The sequence below is a fragment of the Vombatus ursinus genome, unplaced genomic scaffold (genome assembly GCF_900497805.2).
Source record: "Vombatus ursinus unplaced genomic scaffold, bare-nosed wombat genome assembly UNPS02013931.1, whole genome shotgun sequence".
Classification (NCBI taxonomy): Eukaryota; Metazoa; Chordata; class Mammalia; order Diprotodontia; family Vombatidae; genus Vombatus; species Vombatus ursinus.
In genome coordinates, this window is record NW_020953709.1 from 548,671 (window position 1) to 566,046 (window position 17,376).

General features: G+C 48.6%; 1 protein-coding gene across 2 annotated transcripts; it reads right to left on the bottom strand.

Moving 5' to 3' along the window:
- Nucleotides 1-8,680: 8,680 nt before the first annotated feature.
- SCGB1A1 (secretoglobin family 1A member 1) lies at nucleotides 8,681-11,102 on the bottom strand. Of its 2 annotated transcripts, none has more exons than XM_027858782.1 (3): nucleotides 10,995-11,102; nucleotides 9,166-9,353; nucleotides 8,681-8,862 (listed from the first exon to the last, which is right to left on the bottom strand). In XM_027858782.1, exons 1-3 carry the CDS (start codon nucleotides 11,047-11,049, stop codon nucleotides 8,839-8,841), a joined length of 267 nt encoding a protein of 88 aa, XP_027714583.1. In that variant the 5' UTR covers nucleotides 11,050-11,102; the 3' UTR covers nucleotides 8,681-8,838. The 2 variants fall into 2 exon arrangements, with proteins under 2 accessions (XP_027714583.1, XP_027714582.1); XM_027858781.1 differs by having other exon boundaries at nucleotides 9,086-9,353.
- Between the last annotated feature and the right edge of the window lie 6,274 nt (nucleotides 11,103-17,376).

The window sequence follows — 17,376 nt, forward strand, 5'->3', positions numbered from 1 at the left end:
TCATCATGAGAGACAGGCGCGGATGGTACATTTGCAGCCTGAGGAACAGAAGCTCTTGATGTTTTCTTCACACAGGAAACAAATGTTTTCTTTGGTTACTTTGCAGCCAATCCCTCGTAACGGCAGGAAGCCTCGATATTTATAGGTTTCCCTTCATGCCAGATATGCAAAGGCTAGATCTCTCCCAAGACAGGAACCCCAATGGAAGCGAGCCGTCCTTTCATCTTCGGCGGTGACGGGCCTTGGGAGAGGTTTCGATTTCAGGTTGTGTAGGTAAATTTCGTTGCCCTATGAAGTTGTGTTTTAGAGTAGGTGGGCTGTTAGAAATCACAAATCCAGGACATCATGTCAGTCAGTCAGTCAGTCAACAAACTTTTATGAAGGGCTTACTATGTCCTAAGTACTGGGCTAAATGCTAGGGATAAAAATGCAAGCAAACAGGGAGTCTCTCCCCTCAAGGGGCAGACAACATAGTGGGGAGCAGAGGTGAATGGGGTGGAGAATCCAGAGAAGCAGGGATGGCTACTTCCAGGAAGAACTCCCCAGGGGAGAAGGGGTTATATGGAGCGCTTAGAGTGATAGTTACAAATTGGGCCCGGGAGGGAAGCTCTGTGTTCCCACTGACTCTGTCCGGCCTTGGGGGTATCTCACAAATGATACCCCTTTGCTTATAACCTTACCCAGGAGGCTACTGTCCGGGTGACTACAGAAAAGGGAAAGGACCCTTGAGCTCCCACGTAAGGTGGCAACTAGATGGGGCAGTGGTTAGAGGGCTGGGTCAAATGTGACCTCAGACACTTACCAGCTGTGTGACCCTGAGCAAGTCACTTAACCCTTGCTTCAATTTCTTTATCTGTGAAATGGGGATTATAAGAGCATCTGGGAGGACCGAGTGAGATCATGTATGTAAAAGGCTTCTCAGACCTTAAAGGACAATATAAATGCTGGTACTATTATGATTATTATTAAAAACTCAGGATAGCAAAATATGCAATGCAGCAGGAGGGTGTTGTATTATAGTAACAGCCATGTTGTGCGATAACTAGTATTGTTAGACTTAACCCTTCTCAGCAATGCAAGGATCTAAGACATCTCCAAAGGGTTCGTGATGGAAAATGCTACCCACATCCAGAGAAAGAGCTATGGAGTCAGAATGTAGATCAAAGCATACTATTTGCTTTTTTTTTTCTTGTTTTGTTTCCTCTTTTTGGTGATTCCTCCTATTGATTCTAATTCTTCCTTACAACATGACTAATGTGAAAATATATTTAATAGGAATGTATGTGTATAGCATAAATCAGATTGTGTGTAGTCTTGGGGAGAGAGGTGGAGAGGGAGGGGGAGAAAAATTTAAAACTCAAAAGCTTATAGAAGTGATTGTTGATAAATCAAAATAAATTAATAAAAAAAGGAAAAAAATATGCAATGCAGGACAAGTTTTGCTAACCTCAGAATCTACAATCTTGAATGAACAGACCAATCAATCAATTAATCAAGGAGCATTCATGAAACACCTACTATGAGTCAGGCACTGTGCCAGGTGATGAAGATAAAATTCAGCTGGCCTCTACCTTCCCCAGGGGCTGAACCTAATTAAGGAACCTTAATTAGGAAAAGATATCACCCCTAGAGAGCTAAGCCTTTCCCCTGCTACCGGCATATAAGTCAACTCATAGCACTAATGAACGTCAAGGTTTGAGTTTGCCCCTCCCCACTATGGGCTCTGCATTGTGGCTTTGTCCTTTGCTGTTCCAAGGCCTGTGCTTGCTGCTAGAAGGTAGGATTGTACCAGAAACTCTTCCTCTCTCTAGGACACCTAGTCCAGGAACTTGGTGCTGCCCAGGAACTCTTCTGGGTCCTGAGATTCTGCCACTTGGCCAGGAACTCTTCCTCTGTCGCCCTACCACTGCCTCTTTGGGCTCAGATGATTTCTTCCTTTCCTGGGGCCGCAAGGTTGCCTGGAGAGGACCCCTTTGGTAGTTAGTCTGTGGAGCTTATGGACTCCTCAGAATCACAGTTTTAAATGCATAAAAAAATACACAGGGTTATATAGGAAACCAAAGATGAGTGAAACCAATGAGGTTCATTTTTCCCCATTCAAGTTTGTGGACTCCCTGGAGCTAAGGGGTCTGTGGATCTCAGATTAAGAATTCCTGCTCCGAGTTGCTGAGCTCTGATTCTCTCTATCCGTCTAGCTTTCTCATACAGTTCAAGTCCAAGGGTATACACCAGTGTGTATGAACTGGTTCTGAATCAGTCAGCCCTCCTTCAATGCTGTCAGTGGGCCAAAAGTGCCCAGGCCATGGGGAGTCCATTTTCTGTTAAGAAGACATTTTCGATGTTAGGATGTTAGATCTAGAAGAGATCTTGGAGGTTGTCTAGTTCAATCCCTAATTTTACAAAAGGCCAAGAGAAATGAATTGACCTCACCCAGGATCACACAGGCGGTCGCTGGCAGAGCTGAGATTTGAATCCAGGTCCTTTGACTTCAAACCAGCACTCTGGCCACTGCACCACACTGCCACCTCCTCATCTCTTAACCTCGTTAGCTAAGTTAACAACTTTGTCCAAGCTCTTCATGGGCACACCGTCTACGTGTCTTTACAGGAGTGAAAACTGGAAGAGCGCCCCCTTTGCAGGCTTTGGAGAGAGGGGCCCTAGGTTCAGATCTCTCTGGATTCACCCTGCTGCTCCAGCACAATCATCCAAGGCTTCTCCTAGGCGCCTTCCAGGCCTAAAACCTCCCAGAAAACCTTCAATTATTGTCACTTTCTCAGAAGTGTTTGTTCTCGCCAAATATTTTAGGACCTGTAAGTGGTATTTAGCAGGGGTGCTGTTGTTCAGTCGTGTCTGACTCTCTGTGACCCCATTTGGAGTTTTCTTGTCAGAGATACTGGAGTGGTTTGCCATTTCCTCCTCCATTTATTTTACAGATGAGGAAACTGAGGCAGACAGGGTAAAATGACTTCCCCTGGATTACAGGGAAACTAGTAAGTGTCTGAGGTCATATTTGAACTCAGGTCTTTCTGATTCCGAGGGCCAGCCTTCTATCCACTGCACCACCCAGACCCTAGGGCTACAGCTAGGCATCTTTGCAGCTTGGGAAGGGAGGTTATAGTGCGAAAGGATGCAGGTCATAGTGCGGAAGAAGACAGTTGTCTCTTCAATCAGAAGACATGGGTTGTTCAAATCCCATCTCTGTGTGATTTGGGGCAAGTCTCTTCCCCACTCTGGGCCTCAGTTTCCTCATCTGTAAAAATGAGGTTGGATTTGATGCCCTCTGAAGCTGTGATTCTGGGACCTAGGAACTGTCATATGCCATGCTCTGTGTTCTTTCTGTTTCTAGACGTAAATAGGGGACGATTATCTGTCCCCAAGCATAGAAGACAAGGCCCAAGGCCCGAGTCCGGCCTCTTTCAGATTAGGAGGAGACCTGGACTAAAGCTCAGGTCTTAATCTTAGCTCTGTGGACTAAGTGAACCTAGACAAGTTACAGAACCCTGTGGGTCTCAGTTTTCACATCTGTACTATGGGGAGGCTGGACTGGATGATCTCCAAGATCCTTCCCAGCTCTGCCATTCTGTTTCAAGGTCCTTTCCAGCCATGGAGGTCAACGAGCATGTTAGATTCCTTTTCCTCACTAAACCTCAGTTCCTTCTTTTGGAAAAAAGGAGCGGTGTAGAGGGTGAGATGAATGCTAAGTATCCCTCAGGCTCTGACGTCCTGTGAGCTGGCCCTCTTCAGTGGGCTCATGGTTGGGCCCAGAGTCAGGGAGGCCGGGGTCAAGTGCAGCCTGGTCCCATGCGTGGCTGGGGCTCTTACCTCTCACTGCCCCAGGCCGCTGTCTAAGCCTGGAAATCGAAGGACAGGCCCTGAGCTTTGAGGGCAGGAGGAGTCTCTACACTAGCCCTTCTCTAACAGCATCCGTTGGGTCCATCTTCCTATGAAATCTCTAGTTTGGATTTTTAAATCCCCTGAATAACCCTGATAGGGGCCAACTCTGCTCCCCCCACCCCATGGTCTCTCCATTCCCACCCCGACCCTGGAGAGGCAGACCGCACTGGGTGGGAAGGCAATGAGGGCGATTCCAGAGTGGCTGCCCTGGACAGGGCCCTGAGAAGAAGGAGGGGCTTATTTGTGGAATTCACCAGTGGGTCCCCAGGCTCCCCAGGCTGCCAGCCGAACAGCAAAACCAGGCCCAAGTCAAAAGAACGTTCAGGAGGCAAAATCACTGTCAGAGGCGAGTGGTCTGTGCTGCTCCTCTGGTCTCAATTTGAGTTTTGGGGTCGGACTAGATCCAATGAGACGTGAAAAGGTCTGAAGAAGTCACCTGGTCTAATCGGTAAGTGACTCACCCAAGGTCACACAATTAAAGTAGCAGATGGAGCATTTGAACTCAGGTGCTGGGATTCTAAAGCGAGCATCAGAGGAGGGCTAAGCTCCCTCCACCTTCTGCTCTGCTCAAAGGGCTCTTCCAGTTCTAACATTCTCTGTTCAATTCTAGGCTCTCAGAGGACATATTCCAAGGACCCTCCCAGCTCTGACATTCCATGTTCTAAGGTCCCTCCCAGCTCTGACATTCCAAGTTCTAAAGGTCTCTCCCAGCCCTGATATTCTATGTTCCAAGATCTCACTCAGCTCTGATGTGCATTATAAGTTCAAAAAGCCCTCCTGGCTCAGCTCTGACTGTCTGTGTTGGAAGGTTCCCCCTCCCAGCCGTCATTCTGTGTTCTATGTTTGAACGTCTTTCTAAGCTCCTATTTACCATCTTTAGCTGGGTGGGGCAGCTTGAAATTCCTAAGTAACTGAGGATGGGACCTTGTTTCATGCTGCCACCTAGGGGCCATTCTGTGCCACTGTTCCTGCTTATAGGAAGGGGAAAGTGCCTTCTGAATCCTCTGTTCTATTACCAAATGGCTCTCCAGGCTCCCACAAGTAGATTTGCTGGTTTTCTCTCCAGCCAAATCCTGGCAGCTGACCCTGACCCCTTTTCCCGGGGAGGTGGCTCTGTCCTTCCTAAGAGGTTTTAGCTCTTGGGGGGCTCCTGCTGGTCCAGAGCTCTTCTTAGTTCCCTGTGGATACATGTATTCTTGAAGTTTTTTATTTATTTTTATTTTTTATTTTTTGCTCTTGAAGTTTTTAGAATGACCCAGGTCAAGCTCTGGATCACAGGATGCCAGATCCTACAAAAAATGCTACTGCTAATAGCTAGCATGGCACCTACCATGTGCCAGGCACTGTGCTAAGTGCTTTACAATTATTATATTATTTGATCCTCACAACAACCCTGGGAGGAAGGTTCTATTTTTACCCCCATTTTACATATGGAGAAACTGAGGCAGACAGAGGTTAAGTGACTTACCTAGGGATCATATCTTTAGGGAGTGCCCAAGGCCAGATTTGAATCAGATTTTCCTGACTCCAGGCCTAGGGTGCTTTACATTGTGCCACCTAACTGCCTGGGAAGAGATCAATCACTTAATAAGTATTTATTGAACACATAAGTCTATGACCTGGTAGGTAGAAGAGGATTGTTGGGGGAAACTAGGATGTTTAAGACTTGGGGTGGGGTGCCGGTCAGATTGACTAGTATAACAGAGAAAGGAAATGATAAATGGTGGACGGGACGTGGGAAAATTTGGACACTAATGCATCGTTGTTGGAGTTGTGAACTGATCCAACAATTCTGGAGAGCAATTGGAACTATGCCCAAAGGGCTATAAAACTGTGCATATACTTTAACCCAGCAATACCACTACTAGGTCTGTATCCCAAAGAGATTTAAAAAGGGGAGAGGAGACCTATTTGTACAAAAATATTTATGGCAGCTCTTTTCGTGGTAGCAAAGAATTGGAAACTGAGGGGATGCCCTTCAATTGGGGAATGGCTGAACAAGTTGTGGTATGTGATTGTGATGGAATGTTATTGTGCTATAAGAAATAATGAAGGGGATGGTTTTGGATAAACTTAGGAAGATTTATATGAACTGATGCAAAGTGAAGTGAGCAGAACCAGGACAACATTGTACTCAGTAACAGTAACATTGTAGGGATGATCAGCCATGAGTGACTTAGCTCTTCTCAGCAATGCAGCCATCCAAGACTATCCCAAAGGACTCAAGATAAAAGATGTCACTCACCTCCAGCTGATGGTGTCTGAATGCAGGTTGAAGCAGACTGTTTTCACTTTTTTTCCCTTGGATCTTTTTTTTTTTTTTGGTCTGTGTTTTCTTTCAGAACATGACTAATATGGAAATATGTTTTACATGACTGAACATGTATAGCCTATATTAAATTGCTTGCTGTCTCAGGGAAGGGGGAAGGGAGGGAAGGAGGGAGAGAATGTGGAATTCAAAATTTAAAAAAAAAGGTTAAAAATCGTTTTTATGTGTAATTGGGAAAAAATAAAATATTATTTTTTTTTTAAAAGAGACTGGGGATGGGGCTGGGGAGAGCATGCTAGGTGCTTTCAACTGTCTTTCCTGCCATCATGTGGAGGAGGGATTAGACTGTCTGCTTGACCCCAAAGGGCAGAATGGGGTGGAGAGTGCAAAGCTTCCCTCTGTGGAATGGGCTACCCCCAGAGGAAGTGAGCTCCCCTCATTGGGGTCTTGAAGCAAAGGCTGAATGACCACTTGGGGTCGTGTGCTGCAGGATTCTTTGTGGATAGCCCCTGGGGGCCCATGCAGCACTAAGATTCTGTGACTTAGTCTAGCTCTGCCGCTTTACAGAGAAGGAAACTGAGGCCCATTGTGGTTAAGCAGCTTGCTGAAGCTCTCCGCTGGGGCTGTCAAAGGGGGGTTGGAATCCATATTGTTTTGGGTTTTTTGGGGGAGGCAATTGGGGTTCAGTGACTTGCCCAGGGTCACACAGCTAGTAAGTGTCAAGTGTTTGGTCTGAGGTCAGATTTGAACTCAGGTCCTCCTGACTTCAGGGCCAGTGCTCTATCTACTGCACCACCTAGTTGCCCCTGGAATCCATATTGAAGGAGAGATTCTTGTGCAGGTGTGGCTTGGCCCCAGTGATCCTTTGGGATCTTTCCATCTCCAAGACACTGCTATCCCCTTTCTGCTCTCCCTTTCCCCACCCCCAATCAAAGCATATTAAAGCTTAGAGATCATCTGGCAAAACCCCTTTATGTTACAAATGGAGAGAATGAGGCTGATGTGACTTATCTAAGGTCTCACAGCTAGTCAGGGATGGCGCTGGGGTTGGAATTGGGGCCTCCTGGCTGCTGGCCCAGGGTTCTTTCTGTGATCCTCATATGTTTGTGCCTCATCGCCAAAGAAGGAGATGGTGTGGCAGGTGGAGTTGGCTAAGATGCTCCGGTGCTGTCCCCATCAGATCTCTTAATGCCAATGGTTGAGCAAGAAAGCCTTCATGAATGAACGAATGAAAGGAAGGAAGGAAGGAAGGAAGGAAAGGGTGCGTGAGATGTTCAACCTGTCCCTGCTTAGACGGGGCAGGGCTTTTCTGGGGTGTGACAGCCATGCACTCACCCAGATTCCAGTGTGATTTAGGACACGCCTGAATGGGTGTCCATCCTATTTTGGGAGGAAAGTCTCACTACCAGTTGAAGGGTCCCATCAGCGTTATTGCCATGGTTTTTATCCCAGCAATCAAAGGTAAAAGCCCAAGACCGGAATCTTTGTTTGCAAGGTAGTGGGGAGGGGGCAGCAAAGCCTAGGGGCCTCAGTCGCCACCCCCGATGCAGAGGAGGGAAACTGCTGGTGACTAGAGGAGTCTAGACTGGAGCATTGCTGGATGTGGGGCCGGGACCAGCAGAGCCTTCGATGAGAGATAGCATCGAACAGCCAGTGCAAAGAGCTTAGGGTCTGGAGTCAGGAGAAAAGGGGTGTGATGGATACATTGTAGACTTGGCCGAACAGAAGCCCAAGTATGACCCCTGATGCAGCCTCTCACCAGTTGTGGAACTTTGGCTCAGTCTCGGGGTCTCACTTTTCTCATCTGTAAAATGAGGGGTTGAGACTTCGTGGCGTCTCACGTCCCCTCCACTCAAAAATCTATGACAAGGTTGCAGATTTGGCCTGGTTACCTTTGTGATTTTGGGCAAGTAAGGTCCTTTCTCTGTGGGCCTCAGTTTCCTGCTCTATAAAGTGGTCTCGAGAGCCTCTAAGGGGCCTTCCAGGTCTGGGCTCATAACCCTATGTCAAGAACCTGTGAAACAGGTCCCTCCAGTGAAATATCCCAACCCTAAGGAGATAACATGGTATTGTGGAGGCCCTGGGTGCAAATGCTGGCTCTGCTTCTCCCAGAAGGCCTTTCTTCTCCTCCTCATGCAGGGGGCAAGTGGGTTGGAGACATCCCCATCTCAGTCTTTCCACTTCTCCTAGACCACCCACGGGAGCAATGACGTTAGCACCTCCAGTCTCACGATCTGTGGGTTGTCCCTGCTGTACCTGACACTCGCCCTGAAAGCCTTCCCTGTGGACTTTGGCGGGAGCGGACAGTCAGGGTCCGTGTGCTCTTGCCTTCCAGCCTGCGACTGCGCCCCTCCACCCCGAGACAGCTGCAAATGTACTCAGGCTCCCTCCCCACTCCTCACTGGGCCCCCTGGCATTTCAAAGGTGCTGCAGGCGGCACCTTTCTCCCCTGGATTTATCCTATTCCCAGATCCCTCCCCCTTTTTTCCCCTGCACAAAAAAGGGCAGGACACAGACTCAAATGCTTTCAGTTTATTTGGGGCAGTAGAGCTGAGGGGACACGGACAGAGATCGGGGCTGGGGAGAGCACTGGAGGCAAAACCACCGGGAACTGGAGTTCAGCGATTCGGCGTTTGGTGATATCTGGGAAACCAAATAAGCCCGCTTGATGGACATTAGTTTCTGGTCAATATTTTTACCTGAAAAAACACAAAACAAAGCACAGGAGATGAGGGGCTTTTGACTGGAGAGCATCCTAACTCCTTACTTTCATGTCAGGGAGATCGAGGGAGAAGCTACCCCAGTGACTTTTTGTACTGTTTTGAGTTTTGGAGGTGCCCGTAGGGAGCACTGCAGGCGGCACCTTTCTCCCCTGGGGCCTTTTCTTCTTCCCTCAATACTATGCTATTAGGAGAGTTTTACCTAAAGGAGGCCGCAGCAGCTCCCACCCGTTGAGACGCTGTGGAAGGAGACGGTAAAAGAACCCAAAGGCCCGTATTTACCATCAGCCTCCCGATGTCCATTTTGGTCGCGTCCGAGAGGGTGTCCACCTTTGCCTTCAGCAGCTTCCCAGCTGCCTCCATGGCCTCATCGGGTTGGAAACACCGAATGGCTTCGAGATATTGCTGGGGCGTGCCCTTTAAGAGGATGCTGGCCACTTCTGGGAAAGTAGGGCAAACGTGGGCAGAGGCTGGAGCGGAGACAGAAGGGGAGCCTGGGTTCATCGGAGCTGTTTTGCAAGCCTGGCTGGCTGCTCTCTCCCCCCCCCAAGAGGGACAGCCAAGATCTTAGAAATTAGAGCCCTGAAGGACTCAAGAGGGCAGAAAGTCCAGCCCTTTCCTATGAGCCCCAGGCAAGGCAAGTGGTTTAACCAAGGTCACCCCAACGATTAGTGTCGGAGAGGGATTTGAGCCAACACCTCAAAGTCAGTGCTTTTTCTATTTTTTCCCACTCACTGTGTCCTCTATCCATTGTGACACCTGGTTGCCTCCAGATAGGCATTTCGACTTCATACGCTCACTGATTCATTTTTGTATAATAATGATGCTGATAATAATATTAATAACAATAATGATAGCTCAATCAATCAACAAGCGTATGTTAATGCTATTTATTAATGCTAATGGAGGCAACTAGTCTAGAGCACTGGCCCTGAAGTCAGGAGGACCTGAGTTCAAATACGACCTCAGACACATAACACTTACTAGTTGTGTGACCCTAGGCAAGTCACTTAACCCCATTGCCTAGCTAAATAAATAAAATAAAATGGGTGTGATAACAGCACTTACCTCCTCTGGTTGTTGAGAGGATCAGGAGAGGTAACTGGAGGAAAGTGCTCTAGGAATCTCAACTCTTTTTAGTCTTCTTGTGATAGTGAGTAGAGAACCCCATCTGACCCTTCGGACTCTGTCTAACCCTCGTCTGTCAGAACTCTGAACCTAGAGCCAGGCAGGCTTGGCTTCCAATCCTGTCTCTTACGCTTACTGACTGTGTGATCATGGGCTAGTAATTTGACTTCTCTGGACCTGTAAGACGTGTCTACCAAATTAACTGTCTGTGTTCGTGGACACTGAAGAAATCATAGATCCTTGATAGTACAATGCCAAGAGCCCTGGGTTTAAGTCTCAGCTCTGACCCTTCCTGGCTTCCAGACCTTGGGCAAGTCAGATTCAAAGGTGAAAAGAACATTCAAGGTCATTGAGTTCAGGCCCTTCATTCTATAGAGGAGGCGATGAGGCCCAGAGAAATGACATGACTTGGAGCAGCTAGGTGGCACAGTGGATAGAGCACTGGCCCTGGAGTCAGGAGGACCCAAGTTCAAATCCGGCCTCAGACCAAACACTTGACACTTACTAGCTATGTGACCCTGGGCAAGTCACTTAACCCCAATTGCCTCATTTTAAAAAAAAAGAAATGAAATGACTTGCTTAAAGTCTCCCCACGCTCAAATTCAAGCCAAGGCCGCATTGTTTAATTGTTCTGTGCCTCAGTTTCTTCCTCTGAAGGGTTGGATGCATATTGGCATATTCACTCCATACATTATTGTGGAGTGAAAGGAGGACATTGTCTGCTTCAGTAGTTTCTGGTCTCAGGACCCTTTCATACTCTTCAGAATTATTGAGGACTCCCCAGGGTCCTTGGGGGGAGACCTTGGGTGGGCTATGTCTATCAATATTTACTGTATCAGAAATCAGAACCTCTTAGAATTATTATGAAAGTTGTCTTGATGACCTTTCCAACCTCCTGAAAGAGTCTTGGGCAGTCCTTGGGGTCCCTCCTCCTACCTAGAGAAAAGCCAATCTGTCTTCCCCTGCCAGAAGCCCATACTCACCCCAGTTGCAGCAGAGGACCAGGGCAACCAGACTGAGAACAATGGTCAGCTTCATGGTGGAGCCGGAGTTGGTCAGCCTGTGTCTGGAGAGGAGGTGGAAGCTTCACTCTTATATCCTGTGGGCAGCATGTTGACCCTCCCCTCAGGAGATTGACAGGGGGCGGGGCGGGGGGGGTTCTACCGCAATTTACTTGGGTCTTAGGTGAAAAGAGCAAATATCCTGCTTGTTCTCTTTCCCATGGAAAAGGGTCCTCCATAATGTAATGCTTCAGGGCCCACTCAAGAGCTCTTTTGTTCTGGCCACCATGCGACATCCGGGATGGTGAACCTTTGCTGGTCTCATTCCAGCTGGACCTGAACGCTGGCGGAAGATGGAACAGAAGCGCATAAAAGAGAGCTTGGAATGTCAGAGCTTAAAGGGACACAGAATGTCAACACACGTGTAACCCATGTCAAATTGCCTGCCTTCTCAATGGTGGGGGGAGAATTTGGAGCTCAAAATTTGAAAAAAGAGGGTTAAATTATTTTACATGTAATCAGAAAAAAATATTAAATAAAAAAACCAAAAAAATGCAGAATGTCAGAGCTGGAAGGGACATTAGAATATAGGGTGGCAAAGCAAGGAGACTGCTTAGAATGTAGTGAGGACCCAGAATGTCATGACTGGGAGGGACCTTGGAATATGGAAAGTCAAAGCTAGAAGGTGTCTGGAGTGCCAGAGCTAGAAGAAAACAGAGAATCTCTTTGGCCAGAAATGGAAGGAATCTTAGGACATAAAACAGACACTGTCAGAGATGGGAAGGACTTTGGGACATAGAATGGGAGAGCTGAAAGAGCAGACCTTAGCATAAAATACCCATAGAATGTCAGAGCTGGGGGAGACCTTAGAACACAACTGGGAGAGAGGGACCCTGTGTTTTAGAATATAGAACATCAGAGCTGGAACAGAGGGACCTTAGCACATGGAACATAGAATGTCAGAGCTGGGGGAGACCTTGGAACACAGCTGAGAGGGTGGGACCCTGTGTTTTAGAACATAGAGCATCAAAGCTGGAACAGAGGGATCTTAGCACATAGAACATAGAATGTCAGAGCTGGAACAGAGGGACCTTAGTTGTCAGAGCTGGGGGAGACCTTGGAACATAGCTGGGAGGGTGGGATCCTGTGTTTTAGAACATAGGACATCAAAGTTGGAACAGAAGGACCTTAAAACATGGAATATCAGAGCTGGAGAAGACCTTAGAACACAGAATACAACCTTCACAGCTGGGAGGGTGGGACTCTGTATTTTAGAACATAAAACACCAGAGCTAGAATAGAGGCACCTTAGCACATAGAACATAGAATGTCAGAGCTGGGAGAGACTTTGGACTATCAGAACTGGAAGAGTCTTTAGAACCCAAAACCCAGAATATCTAAGCTAGGAAGGCTGATAAAGATCATCTAGTCTGCAACCCTTGCCCCTGGCCATTTTGCAGATGAAGAAACTGAGGCTAATAGAAGAAAAGGAACTTGCCTAGGGTCACACAACTCCTTAATTGCAGAGCTGGGGCTGGAATCAAGCCAAAGTATCCATGAGGCACCTACTATGTGCCAGGCACGTTGCCAAGTGCTAGGTGTGAGAAGAAAGGCAAAAGCCAGTTGCTGCTCTGGGCCAGGGTTCCTTCTTCAGACCATAAGGATTCAAGACAAGGTGGCCTTAAGGGGAGAGTGTGCAAAAAGCCATGAGCTCCAATCCTGTGCCAGACCCTTAGTAGCTTTGTGACCTTTGTGACACTCAAGGCCATTGGCCCCGGGGGGAGAGGCTGCGTTTCCAATGGCTAAATCCATGTGAGAAGTGGTCCTCACAGAGCCCAAACCCACCCCATTATCTCAGGCTGGGCCATCACCTTCTCCTGGAAGCTGCTGCTCCCAGGATTTGGTCTTGGGGAAAGAGCTCTCGACTGGTCAAGTCAGGAGTTCCGGCTTTGGCGGGACTTGCTAGCGATGTAATGTTGGAAATTGGCTGAGTCTCTGCCTCGAAGTCTCTGTAAAATGGGGATAATCATACTTCCAAAGTCTTCCTCCTCTCAATGGGTTCTTTTGGGAAAATGCTTTCTAAACATTGAAATGCTAGCCAGAGGGGAGGCATCCTCCCCAAACCACGGGGTAGGGAGAGGCAGTGTGGGGTAGTGAAAAGAACTCCCTCTCAGGAGTCAGAGGGCTTGGGTTCAAATCCTGGCTTGGCCACTTCCTACCTCTGTGACAAGTCACTTCTCCTCTAGGCCTTGGGCTGGGCTGGGGGAGATGATCACAAAGGTCCCTGATTCTCTGTTTGTGCAGTCACTGGCTGGAGACACCAAGGGCTGCTCCAGGGAAGGGCTTCCAGAAAAGAAAATTCATCTTGTAAAAGATTTTGCTTCCAGGGGTCTGGGGGTGGTGGCCATGCTGAATGCTGGTTCTCACTGTGTGGCCTCAGGGACTTTGGGATTCCTCCCTCAGATCCCTTTTCCTGTATTCTCGCCTCTTATCCCTCCTCCCCTATTTCTACTAGCTATGCCCTGACATCTCTGGCATCCACCTGTGATGACACTGGGCCTCTCAGAAAGGCTGGAAATAGAGGCAAGACCTTCTGAAGGGTCTCCTCCTAACTCTGGGTCCAGTGCTGTAACCACTACACCATCCTGCCTTTATCAGAGTCAGGGCTACACTCAAGTGCTATGGCCCAACCCCATGTGGTTGGACAGTCTGTTCTTTTCCTTCATTCTCTATAAAACAAGTAGTTGGACTCCCTCTTCAAATGCCTTCTCCAGCCCTATATCTATGAAGTAAGTTGCTGGGCAAATGCTTAGCTGTCCCTTCAGGTAAGTCCCCCAGATGCTGCCTGCGGGCCCGAACAGTAGGGGAGGAAGGGATGAGGTCAGAGGAGGGGAAGCCCTGACAGCCCGGGGATGGGAGAGAGGAGAAAATGTTGGCTGAATTAGGTCCCTAGTCACCTCACCTCTCTATGCCTCAGTTTCCTCACCTGTAAAACAGGCAAGGGGGACTCACTGACCTCCCAGTTCCTTTGGATCTCTGGAGAAGAAGGGGCTTGGATCAAATACTTTTCAGGGTCCCTTCTAGTTAGAAATTCTATTTCTAGGAGGAGGAGGAGGAGGAGGAGGAGGAGAGAGCCCATGAGGCCTTTCCCCTGATGTGGTGCATTCGGGAGCTAGGAGGAAGCAGAGAGCCAGACAGGGGAATGCCCAGCCCCTGGGGTCCTCTGGCAGCAGGCTGCCTCTCGCCCACAGCGGCATGGGAATCTCCCTCCAACGCTCCTGATGAGTGGCCCCACAGCCTGCGCTGGAAGACCTTTAGGGGTGGGGAACTTACTTTGCTCTGACAGCACTTTCAATCTTTCTGAGCTGTGGCTGGCTGACCAGGGGCTTCCCCTAGTTCGTTACCAGCTTGTCACATCAACAAGAATCATGGCTGACCTTTATAACGTGCTTTGTGGTTTCCCAAGTTCCCTGCTGGCACGAGCTCACATCCTGTGTCCAATAACTCCATGAGAAAGGTTAGGTTAGATAAGGAGAGTGGCCTCTTCTGCAAGATTCAGAGAAGGTAAGCCACCTGTCTCAAGTCACACAGCGAGGGACAGATCATGGAATGGAATCCACTCTGACTCCAGTCCCAGGCTGGGATGCCTTAGGGGCTTTAGGGGAAGAGAAGGCACTTTGGGACTCTGGAGCATGGGTGATTTTTTTTTTTTTGGAGAGGCTAGGCAATGGGGTTTTGCCCAGGGTCACATAGCTAGTAAGTATCAAGTGTCTGAGGCCGAATGGGTGGTCTTTACATAAAAAGTCTTCCCCTGCGTGGGGAAGGGGTCCTTTCACCTGGGAGACAGGCAGAGTTCTCTAGCAAGCCAGTGCTAAGGAAAAAGTTGATTCAAAGCCTGAGGTCCTCCCCCCAGCCCCCTCCCCAGTGGATCAGGAATGCCCAGAAACATCATCAGGGTCAAAGGAAGGGCCAATGGCATCTTCATGATCTTTTGGTTGGGAAAAAGGGCTTGGACTTCCCTGGAGGTGGGGAGCGCCGGCTGGTCCGGCTGGTTTTCACAAATGGGTTCAGGTATGGTATGAAGCAGGGCCGTTCTTTATCAGGGCCTGGAATTTGGACCAGTGGAATCCTGGTGGGCCCCAGGCTCTGCCCCAGAACCTGTGAACTCTAAAGCCCACATTACAGATGAGAATTTATGGGCTGGACGCTAACCCAGTTTGCTTCTAAATGCCTACTGACATTTCCTTTGCTGGGCTGTATTAATATCTGAAATTAGAGGGAGGGAATATGGCATGTTGGAGAGAATGCCATCTGTGGAGGTGGAGGACCCAAGTGCACATTTAGTCCTTGTTCAGCCCTCTGTGGCCAGAGCAAAGTGAGCCCCTTCTCCATTTGCCTGAAAGACACACTTCCCCTCTGCTCCAGCTGGTCCTGGCTAAACTTCCCTAGTTCTTTTAATCAGTCCCCAGATGGAAGCTTCCGATCCTCCTGTCACCATCCTGGTCACTCCTTCAGGTGCTCTTTGGGTCATCAAAGTCCTTCCTCAAGTGTGGCACCTCTCTTGATGACGCTCGACCAGGGCAGGAGAAGGCAGAATTATTACAAGAGCCATGTTTTGTCCTTAATAAAGTTTATTGTTCTCCCCCAACAAAACCCCCCCTAATCAGGGGTACTCAGCTTCTCTCAACGCTGCCTAATCTCGAGTGAACTTTCATAGGATATTGGGATCATAGATTTAGAGCTGGAAGGGACGTTAGAGGCCAATGCCTTCATTTTACAGATGGGGAAACTGAGGCCCAGAGAGATTAAGTGACTTTCCAGGGTCACATGGGATTTGAATCTATGTCCTCTGACTCCAAATCATTGTACCAATAATGCTGCTTCCCAAGCTTTCTTGGCTGTCACATTTCCGCTTTGATTTTATACCCTATACCAATGTCAGCTCATATTAAGCGAGCACGTAGATCTTTTTCAAGAAGCCTGCTCTCTAGCCACACTTGGAACACAAGTGCTTGGGCACTTTAAGCCTAAGTGGAGGATTTTACATTTAGAATATAAATAAAATGCTCAAGAATGTATGCAATTGTAAGCTTCATAAAGGCTTGTTGAGTAAAGTGAATCAGTGAATGAATGGACTTTAGCTTTCAGTCAGAGGCCTCCAGTTCCTAGCTCCTGATGGGGCTTGAATTCTTTACTTAGCTCTAGTACAAATAGGGGAGAGGGCAAAGGAAGGGTTGGGACTTAGTCTCTCCCAGTGCAGATTTTGGGAAAATAGTGTATCTCCCCAGGGAATATTACCCTCTCCTGGAGACCTGCTGTTTCTTTGTGGAATTCACCTCATTTGACCTTAAGTGCCCTATACAAATTGATTTCCATCTTCAGGCCCCTGTCCACATTCCAGAAGCCAGAGGGGAGGCATTGCCACGGTAGGGGTTGAGGTGGGGCAGGAAGGTTAGACCTCCTTTCCTTTCCTGGTGCAACATGCCCAGCAGGAGCAGGTCAAACCAATGGGATGTCCCTGCCCTGCAGGACAGAAACTGGTCTTTCCATCATCACCTTGGTCTAATCTCTGAGGACCTGTTGGGGTGACTTTGGAGAGCTGACAGGAAGAAAGGGGTTATTTACGACCCGACCTTTCCCATGGCGTTTTCTCAGTTATTGCTTAATCCTGAATAATCTTTGTTCTGCAGTTTGACTCGTGGAGGGTCTTGCCTTCACAGGGAACCCAGAAGACTCCCAGGGGCCAATTCAAGGGGTTCATTCTGGAAGCCTCTTAATAAAGTGTGTGTGTTGGGGGGGGCGTTGTCCTGGGCTGAGCGAGGAGGATGGGAGGGTCGGGGTTAGGGGCTCCTCGGACTCACAGACACAGTCCTGAATGGCTCAGGATTACTGAGGCTTGAGGGGAGAGAGCAATGGAGTTGGGAGCTGAAGACCTGCTACTCATTCCCTGTGTGGTCATGTAATCCCTCTGGGGCCTCAGTTTCCTCTTTTGTAAAAGGAGGGGATTGGATTTAGCATCAATAGATCTTGAGCTGGAAGGTACCTTGGAAGCCCCCTGGTCCAACCCTCTCCTTGTGGAGCCCAGAGAAGGGCGGCCACTTCCCCAAAGTCACACAGGCAAGACTGTCAGAGGAGGGATTGGAACCCTGGGCTTCTGCTCCCCCTGTACCATCCCCTGTACGTGCCGCCTCTTGGACGGGTTTCCAAGTTCTCTTCCAGCTCCCCATGGCCCTATGGCCCTAAGTATTTGGGGCCCACATGCGTCTCCCCTCTTGCCTGGATGATTCTAAATCTCGTCAGCGGTGTCTTTCCTTCCAGTCTCGCCCTATTCCAACCCAATTTACACAGTTCAGTCTTCCTAAAA

Bases quoted from the DNA above. Each gene is read 5' to 3' on its own strand.
- SCGB1A1 (XM_027858781.1), bottom strand. From the start codon at position 11,049: ATGAAGCTGACCATTGTTCTCAGTCTGGTTGCCCTGGTCCTCTGCTGC. The intron at 9,354-10,994 runs GTGAGTATGGGC...TCTCCGCTCCAG, and splicing joins GGTCCTCTGCTGCAACTGGG to CCTCTGCCCACGTTTGCCCT.